This window comes from Gadus chalcogrammus, chromosome 20 (assembly GCF_026213295.1).
Source record: "Gadus chalcogrammus isolate NIFS_2021 chromosome 20, NIFS_Gcha_1.0, whole genome shotgun sequence".
Classification (NCBI taxonomy): Eukaryota; Metazoa; Chordata; class Actinopteri; order Gadiformes; family Gadidae; genus Gadus; species Gadus chalcogrammus.
In genome coordinates this window covers 6974061-6986643 of record NC_079431.1, presented here as the reverse complement: position 1 = coordinate 6986643, position 12583 = coordinate 6974061, and the positions used below count along the sequence as shown (strand labels likewise).

General features: G+C 43.8%; 1 protein-coding gene across 1 annotated transcript in view; it reads right to left on the bottom strand.

Moving 5' to 3' along the window:
* Positions 1-7351, bottom strand: part of ramp1 (receptor activity modifying protein 1) — a 31788-nt gene extending 24437 nt beyond the window's left edge. The window contains exon 1 of the mRNA XM_056579873.1: positions 6986-7351. Coding sequence (XP_056435848.1) covers positions 6986-7043 — 58 coding nt within the window. The 5' untranslated portion in view covers positions 7044-7351. The remainder of the gene's footprint in view (positions 1-6985) is intronic.
* Positions 7352-12583: the final 5232 nt, after the last annotated feature.

Here is a 12583-nt window from a genome sequence, read left to right as displayed (position 1 = left end):
GAACACATTCTGAGCTTGATTCAAAACCAGTGAACGATTTGACACATTTGTATTATGAGCCCATGGCATTTCAGGGTGCGGAATTCGCCTCTTTTTAGAAGTGCAACATAAAACTATACTTTTATTGTTTTAATGGAGCAAAGCACATGCAAAAAGCTATTAAAGGCTATTCTTATGGATTTATTCTATGTAACATTTTCAGCATATCATTGAAAGAGAATTGCATCGGAATGAAGAGAATCATGTTTGGATAAAACACATGAAAAGGGCAGAATGGTCCAAACTTTATTTCAGGGGTGCCCAGCCCCCCATGATTCCAGCGCTGCATGTGTGCATACTGCATACTAAGTGGTATTAACCAGGTGTGGGATCATCATCGCATGACTCATCCTCGCAACTCGGTTTGATGTTTTGTTAGTTGAGCCCCTTGGACTCAAACCCCAGGAAACCAAAGCTCCTTCTGGAAGCGGATTGGTGTTCCACATAATGGCATCAAGACACACATGCTTGCACACATCCATAAACTGTATACACACACACCGAAGCCGGTTGGAAGTATGGTAAGCTATGGCGGGGATGCAGGGCTGTGTGTGTGTGTGTGAGTCTACATGCGTGTGTTGGTGTGTGTGTGTGCAGTGTCGGTTGAGTATCCGGTGTGTTTGCGTCTATTTTTGTGTGTGTGTGTGTGTGTGTGTGTGTCGGGTGTGTGTGAAAACTGTATCCACACTGTAGATCAACAGGCAGACAGAGGTACACGTCTCTTCTATGGGTTGTGAGATCTCAGGTTCTCCCCTGAAACCAAGGGGAGACATAAATCCACCAAAACCACACTCTCTTTGTTGTGCTGTCTTCAGTGTGTGCCTGAACACACCGGGGGCTCGCTGGATAGTCTTCAGGGCCCTGCGGGGTCGAATTCCTGACCAAGCACCCTTGAAGAGACTGTAACACACTCTTGCTCTTTTCTCTTTGAATGTCCTCTCCCTCGCTCTGAGTGTTCATCGTCTTTATTTTATAGGGAGGGTTTCCGTGTGTGTCTTCTATCTTTAATGTGCTCTTCAATTCTGCTTGTTGAAGCAGGAAATCTTTTTAAACATTAAACAGTGATTAGGGGTGATTACATGGTGATTAAACAGTGATTAAAGTGAGGTGGAGTCTGTGTTGTGCTGGTTAACCAGCACAACACTTTGCCTTCAAATGAATCTTTGCCTTCAAATGAATTTGGCGGTATATGAATTACCATTTGTGGCATATTTTGTAATACATATACTTACTTAGTAGGCTCCTAGATTTATCTAAACAAACATTATTATGATGTTATCTGATGTTACCAAACATCCTATCTGGTTGATGTTTCCCACAGAATATACAACAAAAATAGGACGCCAAGATCCCCTTTCTTATTTTCTGCTTTTACTACTGAACTATCTGCCAAGGCAAATGCTCTCTCTCTCTCTCTCTCTCTCTCTCTCTCTCTCTCTCTCTCTCTCTCTCTCTACACACACACATACACATATGCATGCACGCACACACACACACACACACACACACACACACACACACACACACACACACACACACACACACACACACACACACACACACACACACACACACACACACGCACACATACGCTCCTAAATACATCAAAAAATGTCGACTGACGTAGTGGCACTGACACACATATTTATGCAAAAACATACTGCGGTACACACACATTTGATATGGAAATAAAGAAAGTGTACTCAGTGGTCTGATAGCACAGTGTGTGCATGGAGGGAAATACCCAGTTGTACCTATAAGTTATAACATCTGTGCTGCCATATGCAGATATATACATTGATACGTAAAGACATGCACCTACATAACCTAATTTAAATCACTGGCACGTACAGAAACTAAGACAAGCACGCACGCACGCAGGCACGCACGCACGCAGGCAGGCACGCACGCACGCACGCAGTCTGTTGGTCTCCTTCGAAGCTGGAGGAGATGTGGGAGCCTCAGCTGAGAAGCGAACGTTGTCGCGCAGTGTTTAAGTGGAACTCAGTGGGAACGCTCTCACAGTCAGGAACGCTCAGCGTGGTAGGTGTTTGTTTGTTTTGTTGTTTATCTACGTCTACGTGTCAATTTCACTTGACATTTGGATACTCGCACAATGAAGAGATTCCCAACCCACTCACAATATCTAGGAAATGTAAAACAAATAGAGGGAAGAAGCAAAAAGGAAACTGGTCTCGCTGCACTCATGGCAACCCAGTTTTATTGAGGAAAGAAAGTCATTCTTTGTGACAAGAAGCAACCGGTGGGAAATCGGTATAACATTTGTGTAATGGAAAAAAGGAATAGTCTGTCTTTCTGCACATCTTTCTGTCTATCTGTCTGAGGTTGATCTTCGCCAGAGTTCATCTTGTTAAAACAGTTCATCTTGACGTATCCTCTCCTCATGCCTCTTAATTTCCAATCTCAGATACACAAAACCCTCTCCCTCTCCCTTCCTTCTCTCTCTCTCTCCCTCTCTCTCTCTTTGTCAAACAGACAACAGTGCAAATATAATTGCCCCCTCATATAGTGTGCTCTGTCTCACTTTGTCTCTCTCTCTAGATTAAATCTACCCGTCTGTCTCGTCCTTCTCGAGCCGCCGTTTACCCACGCACCTGGGCAGAGGCCGTGTTTTAAATATTCACCAGCTGTTCATGTTACGGCTAGACTCTGTACACCCATGCCTAACTGGCTAACTATAACGTGCTCTCAACCCAGGATGAATATTTCAGCAGCAGGGGCAGCACGTGAATGGCCTTAACAATGTTCCATTCTATATTGGAGCAGGGCGAGAAAAATATAAATATATTCAAGGAAGATTATCTGACTCATATCCATTGGATTCTTCATTCATTGAATCCATAAATGTACCGTTATTAACAGTAAGCGTGATGCAATTAGACTCACCATTGTGTGGATGTTTTCTATGTGTGATTGTTAATATGAGTGCGTGTGGGTGTTTGTGTGTGTTTGTGAATGCATGCGTGGGTGTAGGCCTACGTAACACACATTGCATGTATGACAAGGCATTGTGAAATGTCGATGTTTGCATTGCCTGGTGAATTGATCAATCATGCATGCAGTTATGAGTATAGGGAAGCATCGTATTGCGCTCTCATGCATGGGCACTTAAACTGTCTCTGTGTTTACTGCCTCAAGCCATCAGCTCATTTGCAGGTCAAATTTTTTAATATGGCTTTCCCAGATTGCGTCGCAGCGTTTAGTATGTATTTATGTTGAATGAATGCTGGGTTTCTGTTTTGAGGGTGACTCAATAGGCCTTATTCTCCTGGTGGCCATCTTGGTTTTAAGCACTAACTGAATGTAGAATTTGGTTCATACTGCTTTGTTTAGATCCAAGAAGGAGCCGTGACAGCTGCTAGGTGAATAAACCCATAGGTTGCTAGCCTGAGCACGTGGACTTCCTTTTGTTGGCCTCCGTTGGCCCCCGGTCTTGTCTGGGATTACTTGGTGTTTGGTGTTTGACACCCCAATCCCCCCTCTCCTGTAAATCATTTTGTTCCGCCTCGGGGATAGAGAAAGATAAATGGTGGCTGGATGTATAAAGTAGCTAACTTGAGACTCAGTGAAGTGCTTAAAAATCCTCAATGTATTCAATCTGACGCACGGAACCCATGCATGAGCATGCCTGTCCCTTTATAGATTCTAGAGAATGTACCAGTTTCTTATATTTTATCTCCAAGGATGATTCACTATTCCAGACTTCCCACAAATAGCCGGTTTGAGGAGAGATATGCATGCAGTGCTCACTGTAGCACAGCCTAGGGAGAGCAGTGACCCCTCGACTGTCAGAATATGTGCTGCTCTCTGTTCCCGGTCTAAACGGTAACCAAGGGTAACGGACGGGCACAAAGTTCTGCAACGTTCAGACAAAACATACGTTTCTGGTGGTGGTAGCATTCTCTGATTGAACGGTGAGGGCAGGGCAGCCGCAGACTTTGGCTCTTCCGCCTCGAAAAGAAAACGACGGGGTACAAAACAAGAAAAGGTTAACACAACGAAAACAAAGACGTCCACTATCTCCGTCTGTTTACCAGCAGGCTGGGCATGAACCCAGCTGTGGAGGAACCGAGGGCCCGCGGAGACGCTTGGCTCTGAGCCCACGGTCTCCGCTCACCTGCGGAGTCCCACCCCGTCGCCTTCTGCACAATATTTCCCCGGACGTCACCATGAATGACGACCGCTGGCCTTATTGTTCATGCAGTCTCCTGGAATAAGCTTTTAGGGGAATTCCCTCCAGAGGGCTGGGTTCTTGATTCTGCTGGCTGCACTTTCTGTCACGAGGTCTTTACGTTGCGGGGGGTTCTGGGAGTCCCGTTGTGCTGGGTTGAAACTGTTCTGGAGGTACAGCTGGTTGGACTTACACCCCCTGTGTCTTCTGTCCTGTTTCTCTCTTTCATTCACTTTCTCTCTTGACTATCTCTCTCTCTCAAACACACACACTATTTCTCATTCTCCTTCTCTCTTTATCCCTCTCGCCTTTTCTCCTTCCCTCTCTCCCTCTCTTTCTTTCCTGTCTCTCTCTCTCTCTCTCTCTCTCTCTCTCTCTCTCTCTCTCTCTCCCCCCCCCCCCCTGAATGACAGATGGCCATCATTAAAAGATGGGGGGTCTCTGTTGGCTGTTCTTTTATTTTATAGTTTGTTCAACATACAATCTAATTAAACAGAGCCAAGGGGGCGGGACTTAGCGGTCAATCACACAGGAATCCACCCACACACGCATGTCATCCGTACATCACACACACACACACACACACACACACACACACACACACACACACACACACACACACACACACACACACACACACACACACACATTAACACACACACACACACACACACACACACACACACACACACAGAATGACACACACAAGACAATAATTCTTGAATATATACATTAATTGATTGGTATTAAACAAGGATGTCTGATATAAATCATCTACAGAATGCCCTTGACCATTTCAGAAACCAAAATTTTGTTTGGGTTCTAGGTGCGTTTTAGCATGTCTGTATGTGTGTGAGTATTCAATTGAAATGGTGTTCACAGACCATCTACAGAGAAAGACTATTTCACAACACAATGTAATAAGCAGTTCCGATGGTTCCGCTTTGGTGTTATCACAGGATAGTCACACTGTTTACCAATCTAAGTCTTGGTTTTCACAGGGGGAAATGAGCAAGACCTCCAGGTAGATTTCACCTATCAAAAGAACGTCTTCTGAATCAGAAGTTTTTTCTCTGAAATCCATTTCACCATACGTTTCCCAGTTCCCACTATCAAAGCTTGGGGTCCGACTGCATTGCAGGCACAGTATGAGCAACATTCATGTTGAAGAGAGGTAATGTCGTATCCATGGGAAAGATTGAAGCAAATTCATACCAGTGATTACTTCTTCAGTCATCCGCAAAAAGACATCTGCTGAATCAAAGTGCCAAATAATAATTTGCTCATTCTACAGAAAACGCCAGCCCTCTAGGGCCAAAGTTTCCATTCGTGATTAACCCCAGAGACTTTTGGTTAAAAATAGAGATGAGACATCTCATTCTATTGGCTGACTAACCTGTCCAATCGGTGATCGGTACTGTGGTTTTTTTGGGCGGGGGGGGGGGGGGGGGGGGGGGGGTAACTTGTGAAGAAGAAGGGTCATGTGGCAGGAAACTTTAAAAAGGCTCAGATGTGAAAAGCCATGGTGGAGCCGTAATGAGAGAAACTTGCTGAGATGAGTCACTTCTCTCCCTCGCAGTAAACACCCGCTCTCTGCCACCTTCACATACCTACAGTCAGGAGGCCTGTGTGTGTGTGTTTGTCTGTGTGTGAGTGTGTGAGTGTGTTAGAGAGAGAGAGAGAGAGAGAGAGAGAGAGAGAGAGAGAGGCTGTAAGTCTGTGTAATTGTGTTTGTGAGTGTGTGTCCGTGTAGTCGAGAGTAAGAGTGTGTGTGTGTGTGTGTTTGTGTGTGAGTGTGTGTGTGTGTGTGACTGTTCTCTGTGTGTGTAGGAGAGAGAGAGACAGAGAGTCTGGGAGAGAGAGAGAGAGAGAGAGAGAGAGAGAGAGAGAGAGAGAGAGAGAGAGAGAGAGAGAGGGAGAGCACACACATGGTTCTTCCACTATTTGGAGTTTGTGCCGTTTCTGAACCAAGTGAACCATGAAAAGGTGCTACAGTGGGCACTGCATTTAACGTCCGTTTCCTATTCATGCAGAACTATAATACATAATAACATATAATTTGCAATGTGGTTGAAGTCGTTCTGTGATCTTAGATTTTTAGCGTCTGCATGGAATTGCATTGCTAATGGAATAATTAACTCACGACACTGAATTGATTATTTATAAGTGAAACCGCGGGATAGTCTGGCAGCAGGCAGCATGTCCTTTCACCCTGAGCCCGGCCGGTGCACCGTGCTTTGGTTTGTTTAATAGATAGATTATTTTCATTGTGACTGAATGTTGAAGACTTGAAAATAGTGAAAATAGAAAATAGTATAACTATACGCCTACAGCGACAACACACTATGATGTAAAGCTAAATTATAAGTTATAACTTGTCTAAGTCTATTACAAGGGTCATAAGAGTAGCCTATATACATCGATTGTTACCCTGACTATAAGTAGCCTATTAGCCGTATCATATATATATATATATAGGCTAATTATTATTATTATTATTCATTAACATTCAAATAGTCTTAAAACAAATTAAGATGCGCTGTTCTTTGCTCCCAGCTACTCTCTGGGCTCTGGTCCAATACACGTCAGGGTTCGCCTACTAACTCACTTGAGACCAAAACAAACCTTTCACTCACTGGTGCCATAAACCGAACTATATTTAGGGATCACTTTGTCCCAGAACAGCCGGTAGCTGTGCTAATAGGCTGTCCTTTAAAGTATTGTAAAAGCGGTGAAAAACCGTGGCACACTCACCTACAAGCAGCGCAATATACACCTGTCTCGGCACTGCGGCTCCCTCCGCTTTTCTCATCCTCTCGTTTGAAAAGTGTAAAAAAAAAACAAATCCTCAAAAAGAGCTGTCGATCGGTCAGATGTTTTTAAACAGGGTTGTTTTTGTTCGGGTCATAGGCGCAGGCTTCAAAGAGCAGGGGGAGGTCCGTGCGGTACATGCCTGCCTGTGCGCTACCGTCCGCGGGTGATGAATGAGGATTCCTACGCTCGGCTCTTCAGCTCAAAGAGTTCCCACCAGCACCGCTCCTGTCACACTTCTTCCACGGCTCATGTCGTCAGCACCCCTCCTCTGATGTAGCATGGCATGCAATCCCACGTCATGCCACCAACTTTGAGTGAAGCGTGTCTGATGCACAGGCGAGATGGGAAGGTCACTTGTTATTCTTATACGCTAGAGTTTAAAAAACTTCTACGCACGTAAGCGAGACGTCGCACTGGGGGAGGCGGTGGGGGTCGGGGGGGTCTCGTAGATGGAGCTTACGTCGTGTTGTGTTGGGGATGGGGATGGGGAACACGAAGTCATGTTTCTGGGACATACCAACAGACCGGATGGATCTGAATGAAGCATTTCAGAAGCTTTACTTTGGGGACGGGGGACGTAGCAATTACATCTAATTGACATAGGGCATTTGGCCAGGTTCCTTATCTCTTCCTCAACTATAGCTTACCTAATTTATTTAGGGCTTATTTAATTGTTATAGAGGCAGACGTGCAATTGTCAATGCAAGTGTAACCTGCGTTGTGTTTTGTTTCCTTCAAGCATTGGACTCGGACGCTCAGCATTGGATGCAGCGGTTTTATTATCTGCACAATGGGTCAGCAACATAAAGGACAGGTTTAGAGCATTTCCTGGTCCGCCTGCAGCAGTTACCGTCTTTTCTGCTCTATCATTTATTATATATATTTAAAACAGTTGCGCTAAACAGCGCGCATAAACAGGTGATCCCTCCCCTCACGTGGCGACCGGCGGTATTGCATGTGAAAATGGCGGGACCGGCTAGCTAGACATTCTAGATTTTGAATGCTAGCAACGCCACAAGTGAGATACATACATGTAACTAAAACAACCTATCAGTTACCTGCACAATGGGTCAGCAACATAAAGGACAGGTTTAGAAAATGTCCTGGTCGCCTAGACAAAACAATACATACATACAATATTACAAATGCAAACGAAAATCAAAACTCAAATAAAAGAAACAATACAATGGCAAATATACGAAGAGTGTATTAAACAACCGTTTACAGATAAGTGACAATGATACAATTACTTTAATGAATGTTTCATGCGGACACGTTTTATGCTCAACCTACCTGCAGCAGTTACCGTCTTTTCTGCTGCAGGATATCCGGAATTCAACATTAGCAACATATCAAAATAAAAGTCTTGACCCAATGATACAGGATTTAACTATACATACTCATTTTATTTGTTCCGTTACACAAGCATTCCTCTAGCATTCCTCTTGTATTGAAGTTCAGGCTTCAGAATGCTAAACAAAAGCTGTGTTTAGCATTACAGAATACAGAAAGCAACGTACGGCAGATTCAATAAGTTAATTCAAGTAGGTTAAATAATTGTAATCGATTCGAAAAGACAACCACACGTTGGTTTACAAGTAATGAGCTCAGTTCACTGACTTAAAGCCGAGCAATAGTTAAAGTTGTACACTACCGCCACCTAGCGCTCAGATTCAGACGTACAACCTGGATTCAAAATCAAGTCTTCATACACATCTACAGTTAAAAAACAAAAGAAACAAACACACAAAAGAAACAAAGGACTACCACTAACAATTATTGTACACCAGATGACTTAAATTCCCTGAAGCAATATATAATGAGGTGCATACTATTTGAAATATATATAATAAAAGGAAGACTGAAATCAAATAACTAATGAAAAGGGAGGCCAAGGCCGAACCTGTGCTGTTTACTGTTTTGCCTAGTTTATTTTCTTCCTGTTTCTAATTTGTCGCTAAAGAGTGTTTTTCTTCCATATTTTAGCCATTGGAAGGCCTCATAGCCATTGAAAATTCATATTCCACCATCAAAGAGTATTCACGATTAGCCTTGAGCATCCCAAAAGCGACCCTTACATAAATAAATGAGTAAATGAATGACTTGAATGACTAATGAGTTGCTGTGTGTCTCAGAGACAGTAAACTGAAAAATAGCTTTAAAAAATATTTTAAAAAAATCCAAATCCAAAAAAGACCATCAGCACAAATCCAAAAAAAAGCGGTACATATAGTCAATATTCCACATATTCCTGCTTATCTATTGTAGCGCTTGTGGGTAATTCTGTTCTTTTGACTTTGGTGTCTGTAGTCTTATGATGTAGGCCTAGTTACTGACGTCAGAAATCCTCAAAGTTGTTCATGATGTAGAAAGGCTCTAACAAATATAATAATATGAAATAATATTGAATATCCAATATTAAAGGTGCAGGAATGTTTAAAAAAAATAACTGGGACCCTTCCTGGGCCTTTGGGGCAGGTTATAGCATGGACCTATGAAGGATATATCTATTATAGTCCAAGGTCCTTATTAACAGAACAGGGATACGCTCATAAAGTATACCTCTCTGCTGGGAGTCGATCAAGCTAGCCCCAACAATCGGCTATTCCCTTGCAAATTATACTGAATACATTCAAGAATCAACCGGTTGATTTTCATGATTTTTTTTACTTCTCTAGCATGGATAGGATACTACTAAGTACTAACAGTGATCACTGACAGGCTTGAACCAAGAAACTTCTGCCTGTGAGGCAAGCCTAGCCCACCTGTTTACCACTTCGGTGACCAGAACATGTTATTAGTAAGAGCTACATGTGTCTAATTAAAACAAAATTAAAAATAACCATTTACATTTTCAAGCAATTTTAAGAAAACTATAATTTACTTATTAGTATGACTGAAGGGGTCCTACTTGAAGGCTTTATGACTGTCTGAGCACCTCGGAGACCTCTGGACTGGCGGTCTCCCTGGCGACCAAACGTAAACGTACAGCAGGGGGCCATGCCGTTGAATACAGGACTCTTACAACTAGACCACTTAAAAGTGCGAAATACTTACACAGATACTTACTGCAAATAGGTCGACGCTTGCAAAATGCATGGCTGAGGACGCGTTAGGGTAAAGTTGGAGGGTAAGTGGCTCTCGTTGTTGTCTGTCGATATTTACCGTTTCAAAGGCCTACAACATGGGCTATATTACCGTATCATTTTCGCATACGTTGAAGTTTCGAAAAAATAGATTGTGGTAGTTGAAAATTCATTCAGAGCTTTACCTTTTAGAAGTTATCTTTACTTTTGGTGACATATGGTGTCGGACTCGACGGCAACGTACAAGTGTTTTGAATTCATGTTTACTGTGATTCGCAGATTGTCCACTAGATGGCAACATTTGCAGTTTTCATGATTGTTCAGTGTTGTTGTGTCTTGTACGTATATATCTAATATAATATAATAGAGGGGTTTCCCTTAACCAGCGAAAATATTGGTTAATATAAAAAGTACAACTAATAAATAAATAATAAAAATATATTTTGTACCTTCCCGTCAACGTTGCTGAATATCCCTTGGCCAGCAGTTACAGGAGACAAACACAACATGCACACATTATTGGGTTAATGTTAATCAAACTGGCGTATCAATGGGGAGGGGGGGGGGAGAGAGAGAGGGAGAGGGAGAGAGATCAGAGAGAGGGAGGGAGGTTGGGAGGGTGGGAGGGTGGGAGGGAGGGAGAGACATCCTCCCACTCTCCCATGACCTCACTCTACCGGGACATGTGAGGTGTCTGGGGAGCGGGGTATAGCTGAAGTACCAGCATCACAATAACAATGCCCTAGCTCACACAAAACTACACAGAGCAACATACATGGGAAGGAGAGAAGAGGAGAAAAAGGAGAGAATCTGTCAGCCTGGAGTTGAGTTTTCATCAGGCTAGGATTCCGGTTTATTAGTGGAGGTATACTGAAGTCCGGTGACTCTACCTCTCTGGCAGGTGTACTGGGGGAAAAATAAGGAGATGGAAGAGATGCAGAGAGGCTATCGAGGCGGGTGGGGAGACCTTGATGGTAGACATTCTGCTTGTGAACCCCTCATCACTGCGTGCAGGGAGGGACGGGCTGAGGTAAATGATGATGATGATGATGATGATGATGATGAGGATGATGATGATGATGATGATGATGATGATGATGATGATGATGATGGTACGTGTGTGTGTGTGTGTGTGTGTGTGTGTGTGTGTGTGTGTGTGTGTGTGTGTGTGTGTGTGTGTGTGTGTGTGTGTGTGTGATGGGGTGTGTGTGTGTGTGTGTGCTTGCGTGTTTGTGTGTGTGTATATTTATGTATGAGAGAGAGAGTGTATGTGTGTGTGTGTGTGTGTGTGTGTTTGAGACAGGATGTGTGTGTCATACGTAGTTGGCATATAAACATATTATTGTAAAAAAAAGTTGTGTTGGCATTTGGTGTGTGAGAGAAGGGTGTGTCTGTCAATTCTAAAGGGTTGAATAAAAGACTTACTGTTGAAAACTCCACAATGATTGAAGGTTGTTTCGAATGATGTGGCTTGCCATGACATGTGAAATAAAGAGAGAGTGAAGAAGAAGAGTGAGGCGGAGCGAGAGATAGGGAGAGAGAGGCCGGAGGAAGACGAGGAGAATGAAAGGAGATAGAACTCTGAATGATGTGGCTTATTATGTCATGTGACAATAAGAGAGAGAGGAAGAGAGAGTGAGGGAGGGAGAGAGAAAGAGTGGGAGTGGAAGTGGTAATGGAAACTCTACCTACACACGTGTGCTATCATGGATGTTGTTGCACATCACGTGCGTCGCCGGTTGTCACTCCCTCCACTATGGCACTCAGCACCTCCCCGAGCGTGGAGAGAGAGAGAGAGAGCGAGAGAGAGAGAGCGAGAGAGAGAGAGAGAGAGAGAGAGAGAGAGAGAGAGAGAGACTGCTAGATCCCAAGTGTTGTCGGCACAGAAGAATGCTGGCCAGTCATGGGGTTGGGTTGAACCCTATTTTTAGTTCACACTGTCAAACCCGATGACGGTTCTTCCTCTGCGCCGTGACCCAGTGGGATGGCGACTCAGCCCTGCTCCTAGTGCCCTCTTTAGTGCTCCTACACACGGCACCGCAGGGAGCCCAGAGAGACAAAGCAGGAGATCACCGCCGGCTCCCTGTAGACCAGTGCTGCAACGGAAGTTACGGAACCGCTCTCAATATCCTCTGTTGGGCCTCCTGTTCATATTCATGTGCGGTGTCAAAGATTTGGTGTTGCAATGTGTAGTGTATGGCGTATTATGCGTTGATATTTCTGGCTGTTTCATACCATGTAATACCCGTGTGGATATACATGTTCATTGAAAGCGTTTTGACTTGGGATCACGATTTCAGCATCCTTTTTTATCAAAGCGACTCACCATGAATGAAGACAGGGGTTCTCTTTTAGCAGCAGTTAGGGGGTAAGGTGGATCTTGCTCCAGAAGGCCCACAGGTAGATTTAAGACATTGGGGAGCAGACCTAGAACCTTCTGCCTGTCCTGGCC